The sequence below is a fragment of the Girardinichthys multiradiatus genome, chromosome 22, assembly GCF_021462225.1.
Source record: "Girardinichthys multiradiatus isolate DD_20200921_A chromosome 22, DD_fGirMul_XY1, whole genome shotgun sequence".
Lineage (NCBI taxonomy): Eukaryota > Metazoa > Chordata > Actinopteri > Cyprinodontiformes > Goodeidae > Girardinichthys > Girardinichthys multiradiatus.
In genome coordinates, this window is record NC_061814.1 from 27,065,765 (window position 1) to 27,086,130 (window position 20,366).

General features: G+C 39.5%; 2 protein-coding genes and 1 long non-coding RNA gene across 8 annotated transcripts in view; 2 read left to right on the forward strand and 1 right to left on the reverse strand.

The window, feature by feature from the left end:
* Positions 1-91: 91 nt before the first annotated feature.
* si:ch211-223a10.1 (putative ZDHHC-type palmitoyltransferase 6) lies at positions 92-9,062 on the reverse strand. The gene is made up of 10 exons (XM_047352469.1): positions 8,765-9,062; positions 8,144-8,279; positions 6,343-6,453; positions 6,136-6,268; positions 5,713-5,891; positions 5,492-5,565; positions 5,206-5,368; positions 5,034-5,116; positions 3,011-3,201; positions 92-2,918 (listed from the first exon to the last, which is right to left on the reverse strand). The coding sequence occupies exons 1-10, from the start codon at positions 8,922-8,924 to the stop codon at positions 2,430-2,432; spliced, it is 1,719 nt and encodes a 572-aa protein (XP_047208425.1). The 5' UTR covers positions 8,925-9,062; the 3' UTR covers positions 92-2,429.
* Positions 3,568-6,095, forward strand: LOC124859584. The gene is made up of 2 exons (XR_007036146.1): positions 3,568-3,798; positions 5,737-6,095. It is a non-coding gene; the product is annotated as an uncharacterized LOC124859584 (long non-coding RNA).
* Positions 9,063-13,558: 4,496 nt separating the features above from the next.
* Positions 13,559-20,366, forward strand: part of wdfy4 (WDFY family member 4) — a 60,189-nt gene continuing 53,381 nt past the window's right edge. For 4 of the 6 annotated variants that reach the window (XR_007035997.1, XR_007035999.1, XR_007035998.1 and 1 more), the window contains exons 1-3: positions 13,559-13,725; positions 14,440-14,685; positions 18,032-18,143. Coding sequence is in view for 3 of the 6 variants with exons in the window: in XM_047351464.1 (XP_047207420.1) it covers positions 13,705-13,725; positions 14,440-14,685; positions 18,032-18,143 (379 nt within the window). In the remaining 3 variants the exon portion in view is untranslated. The remainder of the gene's footprint in view (positions 13,726-14,439; positions 14,686-18,031; positions 18,144-20,366) is intronic. The other 2 variants (XM_047351462.1, XM_047351463.1) reach the window with 1 other exon arrangement.

Below are 20,366 nucleotides of genomic sequence, written 5' to 3' on the forward strand. Positions count from 1 at the left end.
ACCTATGCAAATTAAAGGGGAGGGCCACAAGCATCTAAAAACTTTGGCCAAGCCTGTTTTCTCTCAGAAATAAACCAAACTGGCGGTTAGGTCTTTTTTAAAAAAGAAACCATTTTAATAAACATAATTTATGTCACGTGAAAACATCACCACACATAACAGAACATCATTTTAGAAACCAAAATAAAACAAGTATTCAGGATAAAACACAGTAGGCACAAATCATGTGTGAATATTGAAATGGGAAAACACTGACAGTGTATTTATACAAGTAGAACCTTTCTCATATTACAACAACAAACCTTTACATTATTTTATTTTATGTGACAGACTGAAACAATGTAGTAAACAGTTCCATGATTAAAAATGGAAAGAAAAATTATACATTTTCAAAATATTTTACACATAAGAATGTGAAAAGTATGGTGGGCATCTGTATTTACCTCCCTTTACTCTGATACCCATAAAACAATAAAATCTACTGCAATCAGCTGCCTTCAACGTAACCAAATCAGCCCACCAGCATGTAATTTAATCCCAGGTTAAATGTACCTGATCTGTGGAGGCCTCAGGGGTTTGCCCCATATGCACTAAGGAAAACACTAGACAAGACAGAGATAAAGTTCTGGAGCAGTTTAAAGCAGGGTGATGCACAGCAGGAAAGCTGGTCAGAGTTGATGGGAAGATGGATGGAGGTAAAAGAAAATAGCAATCCTGGAAGAAAACCTAGGTAGAGGCTGAAAAAAGACTTAAGACTGAGGTAACTGTTCACATACACCCAAGACCTTAGAGCCCTTAAGCACATCCATGTGTTAAAAAAATCGCAGTCAAAATCTAGAACCAAATGCAACTCAGGATCTGTGGTATAATATGAAGGTTTCTGTTCACAGATGCTATGTCCATCCAAACCGACTGAGTTTTTTTTTAGCTATTTTTCAACAAAAAAGAATGGGCTCTTAAAGTGCAAAGTCGGACATGCACTTAAAGACTGAATAGAAATGCACACCACACAGAAAAATTGGAAAAACCATGTCAGATTTTTGACTTTACAGTTTGTGTGTCTATCACATAAAATCCCACTAAAATAAAATCAAGTTTGTGACTGTAATTTGACAAAATGTACAAAAAGCTCAAAGGCTATGAATACTTTGGTAAAGTATTATACTCAGGGATAGAAATACAATAAAAAGCACTCTGCTTCACAGTCTTAAATGTGCTCAGCTTCATCACTTCATATGGAGGAGAGGCAGTAGAGCAGACACTAAATCACATTAGATGACATAGCCACTCACACAGTCCAGGCACACCGGCCTCTCAGGGGTGTGGGGACCATCATCTGTAATCTGGAAATATGGTCCTGTTAGACATGTAGGAAATTAGTGTGTTTAATTGAAGGCATGAAAAGACCATGTCCCATTAGCGAGAGCAAAGGAAATGTGATGGTAGAGATGACTTGAAGCAGATAAATTTAGAAACAAAGTCTCTTAAAGTTTAACTATTATCACTAGTTTGGTCTTGAGTTTACTAAAAGTTCTGCTTATGAAAACCTTAGTTTAAAATAATTACTGTGAAAATATTAAATAATTAGATCAAGCATGTGAAAGCAGCTGTAAACGAGATCACTAAAATGTTTAGTCAGGTTTCCTACAAGGTTTTCTCTACTAAGTTCTATAATTTTCCAAACACACATTTCCAGAACTCTCTGTATCCTGGTTAGTCTGTTTACTAAGTATAGAAACTAAGCTTTACATGATGGAAAATGAATCTACAGTGGTCAGTGTGCAAATATGGAACCTGCAAATACTACAGGAAGGAAGGAAGGACAGTAGAAAAGAAAAAATGAATGAATAAATAAAAGACAAGAAAGGAGGGATGGTCTGCAGATGGACACATTGATGAAAGGAAAGAACTTTAAGGCAAAAAATAGAAAACTAAATCTGTAAAACATTTTTCCATAGTCTGATCTTTTTTCTATACATATCCAGACTTTCTCATGTTGTTTAATCTGTTTTCTGTTTTAAAACTTTGATGTTTTGCTTGTAGATCCTTCTAACTTTGGCAGTCTGGTTCATTCTGTGCACTCTGTTTGGTTTGCTTTTTGCTTTCTTTGTCCCACCTGTTTCTAAGTTTCTATTTCACTTCTAGGATTTTTATATTTTGAGTCACCCATGAGTTGGAATATGTTTTGTTTAGTAAAGTGTACTGGTTTTTGTTTCGGCCATTTTTCCTATCAGTTTTCCTCAGTACTCTCAGTGTCTTAGGCCAGTCTCAGCTGCTACAAGGAAATTCTACGTTACAAATACTAAATGGCATTGGAATGAGTGAAACAGTATCACTACAACGTTCGAACAATCCGAGGCTTTAAATCTGTACACAAACAACAGTGCTAATGTCAACAGGACAGCTTTGTATAGGTCAAAATGGCAGTTTTAAATGTCTATGGCAGTTTTGTCCTCTCCAATTTGTCTGCTGACCACAGATCTGCGTCCCTCCAGGAGAAAGGCAGCTACGACCGCCCAGCGTTGCCCCAGTGACCTCTGCCGTGCAGCACCCTCACTGTGTCTAAAGAAGGTGGTCGTTCTGGCAGAAATGGCGTCAAACTGCTCAGTCAGAAGCCACGCCTCCCACAGGAGAGTCAGTGCATTCATAATCATCAGAGCCACAACCCAGAACTCCTCCCCTAACAATGTGAGCCACTGTGAGAAGCTGGGATTGGCCTCAAACATGTTGCCGTACAGGTAACTGATCCCCGAAGCGATAAAAAGAAGATGGGCGGTCACCATTGAGAGGACGAAGATAAGGAAGAGTCTGTGGTTGCCCTGGCCGATGCAGCGGTTCAGGAAAAGGCAGTGATGGTCATAGTCTTTAATACACACTTCACACAGCTTACAGTGCTTTGTATAGTCCGGCAGGAACAGCTGAGGACAAGAACACAGGGTAAGAAACAGAGCAACAGAGAAGAGATCCAACTTTCTAAAAGCCGTTTTTAGGCAAACATAGATTGTTTTACCTCACAGTATGGACAGAACCTGTAAGGGCTCTGGTTGTTTTCTACCAGGTCAGCAATACAGGAGAACCGAGGATCTGCATCCGCTCTGTCTAAAACCCCGGGATCCTGAGTCAGAACCTTATAGAAGAGACTGACCAGGATGAAGAAGTGAATCAAGGACACCTGAGCCAAAGTGCTTGTGGGCCACACACATTTGCAAGGTCAAGGACGAAACTACTTATTTGTTATAATCAGCACATTTGTTGGCATGCTTGATAATATATGTAAAATCAATTCATCTTTCACTGCACTTTTTTGTACCGTTTTTGCTAATAGGACAACACATAGTCTTCTCCTATTACATTTCATAAGTTGGAGAATAAATAGAGGGAGCTCTAACAAGTCACTAAAAATACCAACAATGTCGTTGTCTTGACAACATTGCTGGGATGATCTCCCTAGGGAGGGAGGTGTTTATGACCATGAGGCTGCAGCCCCAACACACACCCCAGACCTACAGGACCATGACCATGGGAGGAGGAGGATTTTGAATCCTTTCTCTTTTATTTGGTAATCTGTTTTTGTAGAAAAGGCCCCAAGGTCACCAGTTATGGTACTCAGTTATTGCTAAAGTGCTTCTAGTTAACTGGTAATCAGAATAGGGGCTATCGTTTCAGGGTGAGCTCGCTCAGGGGGTTGGTCGCAGTGTTAGTGACGCCACTGTTTAACTTTGTGTAAGAAATGTAATGTGAGGCTACAGTTGAGGGAGACCCGAATACTAGTTAGCGCAACGTGTGCGTGAATGACAAGTGAGTATAATTAAGGATTGCATTAGATATTCTTTGTTAACTGCTGCAAATGAAGGTCCGGAGCTTCCTTATGACGGCTGTGTCGGCTCAGTACCTGCGCCTGCTGATTAGCCACTAGCACATCGGCGCCTGCAGCTTGGGTGTAAATGCATCATGTTCATGCTGACTAACACTTTTATGTTCATTGTCTGGTTTCAGTACAGCTCCCAGAGTGTTATCCCTGCACAAATATGTGTCGTAATTAGTTTAAGCTGACCTTTTATCGGCCGTTGTTCAAAGCTACTATTAACACTAACCGGAAATAGCTTGCATGGCGTTTCACAATAAGAGCGCCATGCCGTTTCCGCTACAGGAAGTGCAACATTAACATTGACAGTGGCTTGACACATTTGAGATATCTGCCTATATAGTTTAATGCTCTGTTTATGATATAATGAGGAGGAGGGATATTGTAATCTTTAATTTACCAACTTTATTTGTTTTATGCTGTTTATACCAGTCTGTTGACAGTAATTGGTTAAGCTAATTTCTGGATATGTTATTATTATAACCTAAGTTGTGTTTGTTATTTTATAGGAAACCACACATACACATACAAATATCCTCTCCTCATATGTTTTGTGGAAATAAAGAGAAGAAGAAATTATTGGATAAGTCTCCAGCCCCTTTTCTGACCCGTACTCTGAATGGCCTTAAGAAGTGCTCTGGCCGGCACCCTAGTATGAACTTGGTGATTAAACCTAGGCTAGCACCTTACAGTCTCTCCATTACAGTTTTGGAGAATAACCTTATGAAAGACCCAGAGATTTTTAATGTACTGGCCAACACATTCCGATATTTACTTAAAAATGTTCTTGTGTTCCAACAAGTTCATTATGCTATGCAATCTAACAAGTTTCTCCTAAATTTTGGTCTGATGGACAAGGTGAGTAACTATTTCCTTACTTATGAAGATCACACATGTGCCTTACTTGTATGACACGTTCTCTTGTCTTTCCCATTTTGAAGAGTTGGCCAACAGAAAATGGCCTCTGCAGTGGAAGTTCAGACACTTAGATAATCTTAAAAAAGTAAAATTCAAATTGCAAAAATATAATTAATTTTTTTGGAGTTAAATTGTTACATATACAAAGAACGGTACTAACAAAGCAAAAAAAAAATAATGGCAAAATCCTTAGGGTTCAGTTCCTGCAGAGTAAAAAGAAACTTGAATATAGCCCCTCTTTTAAGGATATTAGGCATCATTTTTCCATAGAAGCACACCAGGGAATGGATCATTCCAGCCAACAGTGTTCCCAAGTATATCGGATTAGCTAACCTAGAGAAAAAGCAATGGGATGTCATCTGGTAGTTGACACAAACAATACAGTACGGTTACCTATGAACAGATATTTTATATGTGAATACCTCTGGTATGAGGTCATGCGGTAGTACTGAGTAGAAATGCTCCTGGCCAGCCACGGGAAGAGGAGCCCACAGATGAGGCCTCCATAGTCTCCAAACATGGCTGCTATCAGCAGGATGGCAGCTCCACTCAGAGATGGAAAAAACACTGTCCAGTAGTATAGAACTGGTGAGAAATAACACAAGCACATGCGGGTCAACACAGAGAAGGGACTTTTAATAATAAAATTCTATTACTTAAAAAAACGTTGCTTATTGCTTAATAGAAAAAGCCAACTAATGTATTTACCATCAGATTCTCTGGGCTTGTGATGTATTGGCTCATTTATATACCGCTTTAGTAGTTTGGCAAGTTGCTGATGTCTAAAAAAAACAAACAAACAAAGAGCTGTAAATCAGCACCGTGCACCTAAGAAAGATAATTAATTAGGAACATCAAACTTACAGCATGTGTTAGATGTACAAACTGCTTCACTTGTTTCTACATATTGCTGAAAACAGAAAATTCACCTGAATGTCTTTCCCTGTTTGCAGAGATCCAGTGGTGTGAGGCCATTGTAGTTCTTCTGATGAAGCACCATGCAGCCGGTCTTCTGCAGCAGAGTCCAGCATAACTCAACTCCACCCCTCTCTGCTGCAACATGGAGCGCTGTCGCTCCCTGCTGGTCAACTGCATTCACAACCCATCGCTGGACAAGAAAAAAAAAATAAAAACACAATCTGTGGAACTGCTCGAAGATCTGACATCTTCCCTCCAAATATGAAGTCCTCTTTTTATGTTAAACATTTATAATTCAGCATCACCACAGGCTAAAGAAAATACATGTTAGATTACAGTGCAGATGATATTTGATGAAAAGGTTTTTAAATAATAAAGCTGACTTAAAAAGACAGCAAATGCTTAAAACTTTGCCCAATTAGTGTATTTCATACCTGGTCTTTGAGCAAATAGCGAATCATGTCTATGTTGCCGGTAGATGCAGCGAGGTGAAGAGGTGTCACCTTGTACATGTCTGCGTCAGAGAATCGGAACATTCCTGTCTCCCACAGATAGTGCACCGCGACTCTTAAGTGAGATGAGTAACAGTTAGAGCCTACATAAAAAAAAATCAAAAACAATGCAATGTTTCTTCCACTTACATGCTGCCCCCGGTAACTGCATGATGCATGGATGTTTTCCCCTGCGAGTCCATGAGGCGCAAATCTGCACCGTATTGCATCATTTTATGCATGTTGAAGATGTTTCCCTGCCTGTTGATGGAACAAATGAAAAGCAAAAAGCAAATCCTGGGTGTTAGTTTGATAAGGTTAATGTAGCACCTTGTAAAAGAATTCATATCCCTTGAATGCATTCATATTTCGTCATGTTCCAACCACAAACTTGAAAGTGTCTATTGAGATTTTATGTGATAGACCAAAACAACTCAGTGCATAGTTGTGAGGTGGACAAAATATAACATGGTAACAAAGAAGTTTTTAACAAGTGAAAATATAAAAGCAGGGGTATGATTTTCTATTCAACCAGATCCAACAGTTTGTAAAGCTGCATTTTGCCACAAGTACAGCTGCAGTTCTTTTGGAGTATGTCTCTACCAGCTCTGAGCATCTAGAGACTCGTGTTTTTGCCCATACATTTTTTTTAAATAGCTCACGCTCAATGAGGTTTCATGGAGAGCATCTGTGAACACTAACATTTTCAACTGGATTTTCAATTGTCTCAGAAGTGAACGCTTGAAATGACATTGCACCTGAGTTAAGGACGATCTGGTTGCAAGACAAAAAAGAATAAGATTTGCTATTTGCTTTGTTGGTGACTACAATTAGCATAACAAGCCAATAACAATACATTTTTTCTGTATTTGATGCTTTTCAACACAAAAGGAACATTTTGACAAGTAGATATTTTACAGCAATATGTCTTTTAATTGTTTAATGAGGTTCAAACTGTCAGAAGTGTTAGTTGAAAATGTATACTGGCATCCATATTTGATACTGATCCCAGGGTTGCCTGGCGAGCTCCGAATTTCAGCTTCAGGAGACGTCCTTGTTCTTTTTGTAACTGTGAACTGAGACTTCGGAGTATGTAGAGAACACACCATTATGTCTGGAAGTTAAATGGGCTGTTCCAACACATGAATTTGATCTAGTATACTGCTTAGCAGCTCTGGCTATGTGTTCAGAGTGGTTGTAATCCTGGACGGTCACCATCGACAACAATCCCATGTCCCGAGACTTTCTTTAGCTACATGCATCATCTCACCAACTCTGACTGATTTATTTTTTCCTTTGGAAGACAACCAGCCACACAGCATGATGTGGCCACCACCATGTTTCCCTACAGGGATGTTATGTTAATATGCAGTGTTATTGCTTTGCATACAAGCCAAAACATTCAATCTTGCACAAATCTGACCAGACCATCTCCTTCCACATGTTTACCATGTCCATTACATAGCTTTCAACAATAGCTTTCTTCTTTCCACTCCTCCTCCCTAACCTAACTCTACCTAATAGCTCTTAATAACTGTATCCTTGATCTGTCTAATCTTTTCATTGGTCTTAAAGATGCCTGTTCACTAATGTCTATTAACCCTGGAAGACCTTGGTTTAACAGCTGTCTCAAGTGTCTTGCAGCCTCCAAAAGGTTTTCATCTAGGGTTGCAGTGATTTTCTGTCACACATGCATTCTACAAAAAAAAAATCAGTTTTGATCTCATCTGACCAGAGAACCTTCTTCAAAAAAAAAAAAAAAAAAGCTGAATCCAAGTGTGCTTTTGCTTTTGCTTTCACTTCACAACTATGAGCTACTTTGAGTTGGACTATTATATACAATCCCAGTAAAATACACTTAAGTTTGTTGTGTACTCTTGAGAAAATGTAAAAAAAAAAGATCAATCGGTTTGAATAATTTTGCAAGGCACTGTCTCCAGCTTCTCCTCACCTGCAGGCAAAGTGAAATGCTGTCTGCCCTGCATCACACGTCAGGTTAGGGTCTGCACCAGCGCCTAGGAAGAAGTCTACAAGGGAGCGGTTTCCGTGTAAGGCAGCATAATGGAGAGGACTGAATCCACCCCAGCCTAAATAAACACATGCACATCACAGTTAGGCTGAAAGATGCTCTTCACTGAACTTGCACACACATATATGGTTACAAGGCTGTTCAAGGCTTAAAGCTTGCTTCAGCTCAGTTTGAGTTTGTGCTGACCATCTATCACAGGACCAGTGCCAGAACATCATGCTGAGGAGATACAGCAGACTTCTTCCAGGCAGCGTCACAAAATAACACATGGAGGCTCTGGAAAATCATCAGGCATGCGGATAACATACTGTGCAATGACAGCTGTGTTGTGGTGTATTAGCTCTAAACTACACTGTACATTATCCACACATAAGTCATAGATAAACAAAGTTTATTCTAACACAGTAAAGACAAACTCCGGAAATAAAAGGAAGAGGTTAAACGCTGTTGACAGGAAAACAGGAGGTTGTAGTGACTTGCACTTTCAAAGCAATCCAGGATATATAAAAATTTAAATGTACACTGCATCTCATAATACCTTACCTTTATGTCTTAGAATTGATCGATCATTTTGCACGAAAAGTATGCACTGTTCAACATCTCCTCTTTGTATACAGTCAAATATGTCTCCACCACTATCGGTGCACACAGGCATTGAATGCATTGTGACGGGTGCACAAAATCTGTCCTCTAGGATTTCCATCGGTAGAAACTGCGAGAGAGACAGAAATCAGCTCTCCAGAAAAAGCGCCATTACATCATAACCCAAAGCGAAACAGGAGATCATCATTCCCAGCAAGGCATCAACCAAAACCTTTCATTGTGTTTAATGTTAGACCGCTCCCTGGACCTCCCATTGGTTGAAACAGATCACGTGACTAACGAGGCTGCTCAGACTACGTCAAAAGAGCTCGCTAGAGGTCTTATTATGCTTATTAGATGCAAGTGAAAATATCAGTTATTTAAACAGCTTATTTCGGTACTGGTATGGAATAGAATTAGTGTAACAGCAGTTAAAGTGGAAGCCACCATGTTTCGTGCTTCCGCTTTCATCTAACCACGAACTTTCAACAAATTTTGACTTTCTTATGTATCATAATCTACAGAGATTGGCTGCTATGCTTCTAAAATGTTAGGTTACAAGTGTTTTCCTGCCTAAATCTGTTTGAAAAGCGAGACATTTACTCTGAAACAGAGTAAGCTTCTGTAAGTTCTTAAAATATACTTTGAATTTATGTCTTCAGCTCACAGTGGGGAGGTAAATGTCCTAGTTATTGTTGAGGTAGGAAAACTTTACTGGCCGTACATTACTCCTCACCTCTCCCCGACTCTTTTAATTTGACACCCCAAAGGACAATCCTCAGTCAGAGATCAGTTGTACGTTTCCACAAGTTTATTAAAACCAATCTGAATTCAGAGAGGGGACATACACTTACACTGGTACCTGGAAACGTCTGTGTGTTGTCTCACTGGGGGTGCGCCACATTACATTTTATACCCCACGCTGCTATGCAGTACACATACACAATCATTCTGTCTGTGGATGTCTCCCCAGCAACAGTATCAAAGAAACAGAGATACATTTCATCATTTAATTAAAGAATTGTTTCCCACACGTCTTCAGGAATCTTCAGTGAGAGGAGTACCATGCCTCCATAATATACTGCCGGATTCTCACGACACAGACAGAAAACACCTGCAAGCTTTAACCTTGAATAATAAACACTCATTGTGTGACCACATTAGAAGCTACTGTTTAAGGATTTTTCTAACTCTCAAAAGCATAACTAAAATCTCCTAATAATAATAATCAATCTATAAGCAGCAAATCCCAAATATATCTTAGCTTTAGCTACTAATGATAAGGCATTTATATTTCCACATTATATTAAAAAAGTTATTTTAACCGAGTCCTACTCTTGAAGCAGGTTTAGAATCCTTCTAGACTGGCCAAATGAGGAGTTATTCATGGGTTTATACATTTACAACAGCCAAGTCATGCAGCCATCCTCTGTAAAGGGTAAGTGCTAACTAAATTAGCATTTAAAGCTACAGAAAATTATATGTTTATGTTGCTGGGAACCTTCCTGGAGCCTTTAAGGAATGTTTCATAAAGGTCCAATGAAGGTTACATTTTTTAATTATTGTAGGGGACACTGGTGGTTACCAAGTCACACTATGGATGTAGAAAACCAACTGGAAACCTTTAAGAAACCTCCCCTGAACGTTCAGCAGAAGGTATGTATGTTGTTAACCTACAGGGAACCATTAGAGAACAGTTCCTTGTAGTTCCTAGAAGATCACACTGTGAGCTGAAAATAACTTTCAGGGTTTCTGTATGGAACGTAACATGCAGGTTGGGAACCTACTGGGAATATTCTTTGAGAGCACTCAAAACATTACACTGTTAATGTATAATAATGTGTAAACTAACTTTCAGGGAACCTTGTTGAAAGTTTCCTGGAGGTTCTCTAAATGTTACATTTTAGATGTGAATAATCGTCGTGGGAATTTTGGAGAATATTTCCTTCTAGTTCCCAGAAGGCCACACCAACTAAATTTTAGGGAATGTTATCTGAAGGTTCTGGGAAGATGACATTGTAGATGTTTATTCACCCTTTCAGGATTGTTCCTTCAACTGTTCAACACTGTTGTTGAAAGGGTTGTTCTCTGGAGCTTACAGATTTTGTATGCATTAAGGAGTACAGGTCCTTCTCAAAATATTAGCATATTGTGATAAAGTTCATTATTTTCCATAATGTCATGATGAAAATTTAACATTCATATATTTTAGATTCATTGCACACTAACTGAAATATTTCAGGTTTTTTATTGTCTTAATACGGATGATTTTGGCATACAGCTCATGAAAACCCAAAATTCCTATCTCACAAAATTAGCATATTTCATCCGACCAATAAAAGAAAAGTGTTTTTAATACAAAAAACGTCCACCTTCAAATAATCATGTACAGTTATGCACTCAATACTTGGTCGGGAATCCTTTGGCAGAAATGACTGCTTCAATGCGGCGTGGCATGGAGGCAATCAGCCTGTGGCACTGCTGAGGTCTTATGGAGGCCCAGGATGCTTCGATAGCAGCCTTTAGCTCATCCAGAGTGTTGGGTCTTGAGTCTCTCAACGTTCTCTTCACAATATCCCACAGATTCTCTATGGGGTTCAGGTCAGGAGAGTTGGCAGGCCAATTGAGCACAGTGACACCATGGTCAGTAAACCATTTACCAGTGGTTTTGGCACTGTGAGCAGGTGCCAGGTCGTGCTGAAAAATGAAATCTTCATCTCCATAAAGCTTTTCAGCAGATGAAAGCATGAAGTGCTCCAAAATCTCCTGATAACTAGCTGCATTGACCCTGCCCTTGATAAAACACAGTGGACCAACACCAGCAGCTGACACGGCACCCCAGACCATCACTGACTGTGGGTACTTGACACTGGACTTCTGGCATTTTGGCATTTCCTTCTCCCCAGTCTTCCTCCAGACTCTGGCACCTTGATTTCCGAATGACATGCAGAATTTGCTTTCATCCAAAAAAAGTACTTTGGACCACTGAGCAACAGTCCAGTGCTGCTTCTCTGTAGCCCAGGTCAGGCGCTTCTGCCGCTGTTTCTGGTTCAAAAGTGGCTTGACCTGGGGAATGCGGCACCTGTAGCCCATTTCCTGCACACGCCTGTGCACGGTGGCTCTGGATGTTTCTACTCCAGACTCAGTCCACTGCTTCCGCAGGTCCCCCAAGGTCTGGAATCGGCCCTTCTCCACAATCTTCCTCAGGGTCCGGTCACCTCTTCTCGTTGTGCAGCGTTTTCTGCCACTCTTTTTCCTTCCCACAGACTTCCCACTGAGGTGCCTTGATACAGCACTCTGGGAACAGCCTATTCGTTCAGAAATTTCTTTCTGTGTCTTACCCTCTTGCTTGAGGGTGTCAATAGTGGCCTTCTGGACAGCAGTCAGGTCGGCAGTCTTACCCATGATTGGGGTTTTGAGTGATGAACCAGGCTGGGAGTTTTAAAGGCCTCAGGAATCTTTTGCAGGTGTTTAGAGTTAACTCGTTGATTCAGATGATTAGGTTCATAGCTCGTTTAGAGACCCTTTTAATGATATGCTAATTTTGTGAGATAGGAATTTTGGGTTTTCATGAGCTGTATGACAAAATCATCTGTATTAAGACAATAAAAGACCTGAAATATTTCAGTTAGTGTGCAATGAATCTAAAATATATGAATGTTAAATTTTCATCATTACATTATGGAAAATAATGAACTTTATCACAATATGCTAATATTTTGAGAAGGACCTGTATATTCTGAAGGTTATATTGAGAGGTAGGTTTAAGGGAACCTCTGGAGAATATTCCTTGATAGATCCCAGAAGCTCTGCTGTCAATGTTGTAAGTAACTTTCAGGGAATCTTGTATGAAAGTGCTCTGAAGGTTGTCTAAGTGATAGAAAGTTTGGAACCATGGAGGAACAATCCCTACCCATTCTCTGAAGGTTTTACCCTATGTAACCTTAAGAGAATGTTCCCTGAAGTTTTTGATAATGGTTATTACTTACTTGAAGGCACCTCATTGTAGAGACATTATTTCGTCCTAATATCTGGCTGCCTAATTATTGGCAGACTTTTGTATCATTTATACCCACATGATGGCAGTGTTTACTCACATTTGCTTTGGCTTTACTTTTTTTTCTAACACAAGTTTTGCTCAAGTTCACAATTAACAGATTTTCTTACAAGATCCAACTCTAAATCTGTTGGAATGTTTACTGTAACTGTTAAAGGTCAACTACTTGCTCTGGCTTGAAATTTCGAAATTTAAATACTGGTACATGTTTTTTGCCAAGTTTGTTACTGACCTTCTAGAAGATCAGTAGAGGTAGACTTCTGAGCAAGACTTGTGGTTGTTGCTCAAGATGTTTGGTAACAAATTTGTGTTTAAGAGTCTCAGACTTTAAACTGATTAAAAATAGACTCAAATATAGTAAATCCCGCCTGTTGTACCAGCTATTATTAGTAGTCAAGATGTTTCAGAGGTAAATGTTTAGTTTCACATCAAGCTAGCATAGTGTTTTGGATTTCTTGGTTTCTCTGGTGAATCATTAGATCTTGTTAATGTGACTCATTTTTATGTAACTAGCCTAGCCTTTAAAAGCAACTGCTTCTCTTTGCCTTGCAGGGAGGACCTCACCCAACCAGCCAAGCAACAGTTTTCACTTCCACTTCTCTGAGGAAGTGAGAAAACACATGATCTGATCCAGCTGACACAAGTTACACTGCTGGTTCAAAGTCTGCTAGGTACAGATTAGTAGGGGGCGGGCTTTTTTGCAGAAGGGTCTGGGTGCTGTGCGTTATTCGTCTTGCTATAGCAAGTCTCTTCTTGTCTTTCACTCTTGACATGGGAATACAGGCAGACCACTAACACGCAACACAGATGACAATATCCTTTTGGAGCCAGGAAAAACCCCTTGATGGCTCTCACACAACTACTGGTAAGGTTTTACTGTCTATTTCATGAACACTTATTCTTGTGAAATGTGTGTTAAGCATTGAACCTTTAACACAAAATATTAAAGCATGAGTTATTATTAAATTTCCATAAAAAACAATGGCTGCCTTTCACATTCCTTAACTTAGAGCAGTTTATCAGATAATCGCTTAGCTTCAAATTTCCAGTCATTCTGCATCATGATTGTGCCTTTAAATAGAATGTAACATCCCTGTGATGAGGAAACAGTGTTCCAGTTAAATGTGTTTGACAGCAGGACTCCCTTCACATGGGCACTTTGTGTAAAGCCTACATTGGCACCCAGTTAGGAGAAGTACTCTGCTGCTGCAAAACACGCATAAAGACCAACTATGCCATTGCTATCAAAAGATGGTATACAAAGAAGAAAATGGAGAGTAGCATTGAAGTTTACTGGCATTAATGATAATTAGGAATTAAGGACAGTATGCTGATCCCTCATAGAGTCCACCTTTGTGAATAAAAATGGCACATGACTGCCAGAAGCCAGTTTGTTATCTTATTTATCAGTGCCAACTTGTGCCGAGGAGAGAAGAGTTTTCGGTTTGGGACAAATTTATATGAGGAAGCGAGACAGACTACGGTAATATGATTAAGTGCGTCTGCCAAGATCACAAAACCTCGTGGCATCTAAAAAAAGAACAAACAGCGTCAGGATTTCTCCATATTTTCCCCCTAGGACCAAACTATGAAGACAGAGAGGATCAATAAGGAAACAGGAGAGTTGAGTGCTTCAGGGGAATTATCTGTGTCGGTGGAGGAGAAGGTGGAGGGCTCTTCTGGAAACCATCAGCTCCTACAAGCACTCAAAGATCAGCTGCAGGAGCTGGGAATTTACACGTACTCAAGCCATGACCACAAAACCGCCCTTCGTTTGGAGCAACTAGAGCAGCACCTGCCTAAAGTCCTCCATCTCTACACACAGGTATACAGTCTATTGTATATCTTGGATCTCACATCAATAACCTGTTTGCACATTTTGGACGGTTATATTTTGGGCTTCATTTATCAATGATGTAAGTCACTCATTAACGTCTCTGAAAAAATCTTATTAGATAATACTGTAAAGAAAAGGATGAACAGCATTTATTAGTTTAGCTTTGAAAAAGTTATGTGGATGCCTCGAGACAATTAGGTGTCCAGAACCACCTGAATGAACACTTAAAATACCATGAAGCTGTGTCAGATGTTTGGCCTTTAGCTGATTTCAGCACTAACTGTCCCTGTACTGAACCTTCACATTGTCCTTCAGCAAACTTGTAGAGTTTATGCAGCTATCACGTGAAAAAAGCTTTGCATCACACTCATCGCTTCAGGTCCCCCTTGGATTTGCTGAGACAACAGAGCATTCTCCATGCCTTAGCTGTGTCACAGTTGAGAATAAATCTCACTTTTGATTTGTTTTTTTCTTACTCATGGATTCATGGTAATTCTATCGCTGCATGTGTAACACTGCTGACCAGACTTAGAGCTGCCGATGCAATCAGCCTTTGGTGTGTGTACAGCTCTGTGTCTGCGCTGGTGAATGAAAAAGTCTCATGACCAGAGATTTTGACCAGAACGTACGCTCTCTCTTAAGAACAGCAAAGTGTAATTCAATATCCTCTTATAAGACTGCAAAGACTGTTTAGCATGTCATGGACTCGTAATTATGTAAAATGTGGTGTTTTACCCAGAATGACCATTTTAAATAAACAATTTTACATCTACATCTTTGAACTCCATGAAATGTGCTTTCTAAAAACATATTTATTATATTTTAAAACCAGCTTTTTTGAAAACGTTTTAGTAAATATTTTTGTCCAGCTCTAAAGAAACTAAATGTAGAAGAGAAACTATTTGAGAGGTTGAACTTGCAGCTTTTATATATATTTATGGTGCCGTCAGACACCCATCCTCTGCATGAAGTTTACTACTGCTGTAGTTTAGGCCTTTTAATTTGGCATTGGGATTATTCATGATGATGATGATACAACAAACAACTTAAATTAATTATAAGAATTAGGGTTTTGGTGCACAAATAAATATTTATTTATGTTTTTCTCTAATCCACATTGTTTCAGAGGTATACTTTAAATCTATGCAGTTAATATTTACATACACTGTATAAAACCCACATAACCCATTTTATTCTTACTCTCTAACATTAAATAAAACTAATCTGTTTTAGGCTAGTTAGGATCACCAAAATAATCCCTATTTTCTAAATGCCAGAGACCATTTGTTATAATTTATTTTTTAAATAAATATTCAGAAGTATTAATACATTGTTTGTTAAAATTGTGTTTTTAACTATATGACTTTGGTCAAATTTCCACAAGTTTTTAACAGTAATTGAAACATTTTTGGCAAAGCTGCAACATTTCTGTGGTCTTTAAGAAGGCGGTATGCTTAGGCTCATTGGACATTTAAACAACCCAGTTGCACCCTAGCTTGAACTTCAGTGCTGATGTGTTGAGATGTAGCCTCAGTATTTCCACATAATGTTCTTTCTTATGATAACATCTATTCTGTGAGGCGCATCAGTCCTTCCTGCAGCAAAAAACTCTGACCACAGGACACCCTGTACTCCGTAATAATGTGACATCCATGCCAGTGATGGCCGTATGTAAACGTCTGACCAGCACTGTTATTGCCTGATGCCAATTAGCTGGACGCTAATAATGGACACTGACATAACATCTTATTACAATGACACCTGGAAGTAGGTGGGGTGTATCGGTTGGTAAGTGAAAATGTAAGTATTATGGTGACAGATAATTTACTCACGGCGATGGCAAGAGGATTGGTTATCAGCATCTCTGCTGCTTGGGTTCATGAGGGATGTTGGCTATCCGCCATGCTCAGGATTGGTTAAAGGTGACGCTGATTTAGCTGCTCAAGCTAAAATTGAAAAAAATGGCAATGGTGGTTTTAAATGACTTTTTCTTAAAACTCAGTGTGTTGCTGTTTGTTGTGTATTGGAGCAGTGTAGCAATAGATATTTAAAAAAACAGAACAACTTTAAATGGTTGTTTGAGTGGAATGCTTTGCTGTGAAACCATGGGTACTTATATGAACATCAGTCTGACACATATGGGCATGAAAAATATCCTTACTGCCACACTACACAAATGACTCAGAAATGTCTGTAGCAATGCCCCACAGAGGGTTTAGTTGGCCTCTTATTTCTCCAGACTCAAATCAAATTGTGCAACTGTAAGATATGCAGTATGAAAGATGGTCCAAACTCACAATTTAAAGATTTTTAACGCTTTGTATATAACTTTACAGATGTGCAAATACAGGAGGTGATTTAATGCAATCTGACAAAAATACGTTTTCTGTCATTTATTTCATTTTACATTGCTTGTACACCTTGTTAACAGGACTCAGATTATTTCAGGTGAGGTTATTAATGGAGATACAATATATTGCCTGAAGTATTTGCCCGTCTTCCTTCTTCCATCTACACTTTAGAACTTGAGTGACATCCCATGCTCAATCCAAAAGATGATAAGGTGAAGATGTTGGTCCATCCTTTGCAGCTTAACTCTTTTGAGAAGGCTTTTAACAAGTTTTAGGAGTGGAGTTTATGGTAATTGTGGATTCATGAGATCAGACACTGATGTTGGATAAGAAGCCTGGCCTGCATTCTTCCAATTCATCTCAAATTTGTTTCATCTAGTTGAGGTCAGGACTCAACTAGATGGAAGAAGTCAAGTTCTTCCACACCAAACTCACTTATCCATGTCTTTATGAACTTTTATGCCTTTATGATTATGCACACTGCATAATCCCTTCTGCACAAACTTCACACTTATAGCAATTCAACAAAATTCACAATGCTGCTGCTCAGGCATGGAAACCCATTTCACGGAGTTCTCTACACACTGTTCTTGAGCTAATCTGAGGGCTAATTTGTGATTTTATGTGGCTGACTACTTTATGGAGGAGTTGCTGTTGTTCCCCGTGTGTAATATTACCAGCAACAATTGACTGGGTAATACTTAGTAGTGAGGAAATTTCATGAGTGGACTTATTGCCCAGGTGGCATTCCATAATGGTAATAATTCACTGAGCTCTTGGGAGCAATTCCATTCTTTCACAAATACGTCAAAACCATTGAAATTATGCAATCAAGTGGAACAGTAACCGTTTTTTTGTTTCTCGTATCAGTATTTGCTACATTGTGCACCATCGTAAATATGTTATAACAGTGACAGACAATCACATTTCACGTGATCTCTTTAATTGCATATCATGATACACTCTCTCCTCTCTGGTTGCAGGTTTGTGAGGATGGTGCCAGATTTGATAGTGCAGATATAAAGGGCCTTGCAGCTCTCACTGCTGACTCTGTCATCCGTAATATCCACAGCAGACTAGTAGGACGGCCTGCAGGTACCACTGCAACTAGTGCTCCTATTAGCATATCTGCAGCTAATTCAAGGCAGAGGGGCTTTCTACCTCCTCTGCCTACTTCTCTTTTTTTTCATTGTGCGTTTCTTCTTTCCAGTTGATAGTTTGTTTGCTATGATGTTGAAAATGTACAGCAATTCAGACAAAAAACACCTTATTTGTAATTCCTGCTTTTTAGTTTTATGATGGTGTTCTGTCCAGTTTATCTCTTACACCCCCTGACCCACTTAAGCAGGCTGTATTTGTGAAAGTTTGTTCGTAGATTGGATACAGTTCTTTAGGGAAGTGCAAGGTTCTGTTTTTTGATAAATCTATGGCATAGGTCTCAACAAATGTGTTGCTGCAGGAAATGAGTGTGTTGTAAGTATTTGACTTAACAAAGATTTCTTACCTTATTTTCCTGATTTAAATTTTTTTTTTTCTTAGGTACACATAGCTTTCACTGAAATTACTATGTTGAATCTGAGCACTGAGTATTAGCTTGTAAAAGGAAACTACTTCATGCAAAGATGGAAACTTACACGCAAATTTTGTTCTTTCAAAAGAAGTCTTATGTCTCAGCATACAGGTCCTTCTCAAAATATTAGCATATTGTGATAAAGTTCATTATTTTCCATAATGTCATGATGAAAATTTAACATTCATATATTTTAGATTCATTGCACTCTAACTGAAATATTTCAGGTCTTTTATTGTCTTAATACGGATGATTTTGGCAAACAGCTCATGAAAACCCAAAATTCCTATCTCACAAAATTAGCATATTTCATCCGACCAATAAAAGAAAAGTGTTTTTAATACAAAAAACGTCAACCTTCAAATAATCATGTACAGTTATGCACTCAATACTTGGTCAGGAATCCTTTGGCAGAAATGACTGCTTCAATGCGGCGTGGCATGGAGGCAATCAGCCTGTGGCACTGCTGAGGTCTTATGGAGGCCCAGGATGCTTCGATAGCGGCCTTTAGCTCATCCAGAGTGTTGGGTCTTGAGTCTCTCAACGTTCTCTTCACAATATCCCACAGATTTTCTATGGGGTTCAGGTCAGGAGAGTTGGCAGGCCAATTGAGCACAGTGATACCATGGTCAGTAAACCATTTACCAGTGGTTTTGGCACTGTGAGCAGGTGCCAGGTCGTGCTGAAAAATGAAATCTTCATCTCCATAAAGCTTTTCAGCAGATGGAAGCATGAAGTGCTCCAAAATCTCCTGATAGCTAGCTGCATTGACCCTGCCCTTGATAAAACACAGTGGACCAACACCAGCAGCTGACACGGCACCCCAGACCATCACTGACTGTGGGTACTTGACACTGGACTTCTGGCATTTTGGCATTTCCTTCTCCCCAGTCTTCCTCCAGACTCTGGCACCTTGATTTCCGAATGACATGCAGAATTTGCTTTCATCCGAAAAAAGTACTTTGGACCACTGAGCAACAGTCCAGTGCTGCTTCTCTGTAGCCCAGGTCAGGCTTTCTGCCGCTGTTTCTGGTTCAAAAGTGGCTTGACCTGGGGAATGCGGCACCTGTAGCCCATTTCCTGCACACGCCTGTGCACGGTGGCTCTTGATGTTTCTACTCTAGACTCAGTCCACTGCTTCTGCAGGTCCCCCAAGGTCTGGAATCGGCCCTTCTCCACAATCTTCCTCAGGGTCCGGTCACCTCTTCTCGTTGTGCAGCGTTTTCTGCCACTCTTTTTCCTTCTCACAGACTTCCCACTGAGGTGCCTTGATACAGCACTCTGGGAACAGCCTATTCGTTCAGAAATTTCTTTCTGTGTCTTACCCTCTTGCTTGAGGGTGTCAATAGTGGCCTTCTGGACAGCAGTCAGGTCGGCAGTCTTACCCATGATTGGGGTTTTGAGTGATGAACCAGGCTGGGAGTTTTAAAGGCCTCAGGAATCTTTTGCAGGTGTTTAGAGTTAACTCGTTGATTCAGATTATAAGGTTCATAGCTCGTTTAGAGACCCTTTTAATGATATGCTAATTTTGTGAGATAGGAATTTTGGGTTTTCATGAGCTGTATGCCAAAATCATCCGTATTAAGACAATAAAAGACCTGAAATATTTCAGTTAGTGTGCAATGAATCTAAAATATATGAATGTTAAATTTTCATCATGACATTATGGAAAATAATGAACTTTATCACAATATGCTAATATTTTGAGAAGGCCCTTTATGTCTAATTTTAGTTTTTTGGACAAGAAG

What these genes read in the sequence shown, in the direction of transcription:
- si:ch211-223a10.1 (XM_047352469.1), bottom strand. Translation starts at nt 8,924, where the DNA reads ATGGAAATCCTAGAGGACAGATTTTGTGCACCCGTCACAATGCATTCA. An exon ending in GCATTTCACTTTGCCTGCAG is followed by an intron (nt 6,454 to 8,143) that starts GTGAGGAGAAGC and finishes TTCCATCAACAG; the next exon opens with GCAGGGAAACATCTTCAACA. An exon ending in CTATGGAAAAATGATGCCTA is followed by an intron (nt 3,202 to 5,033) that starts ATATCCTTAAAA and finishes GACCTTGCAAAT; the next exon opens with GTGTGTGGCCCACAAGCACT.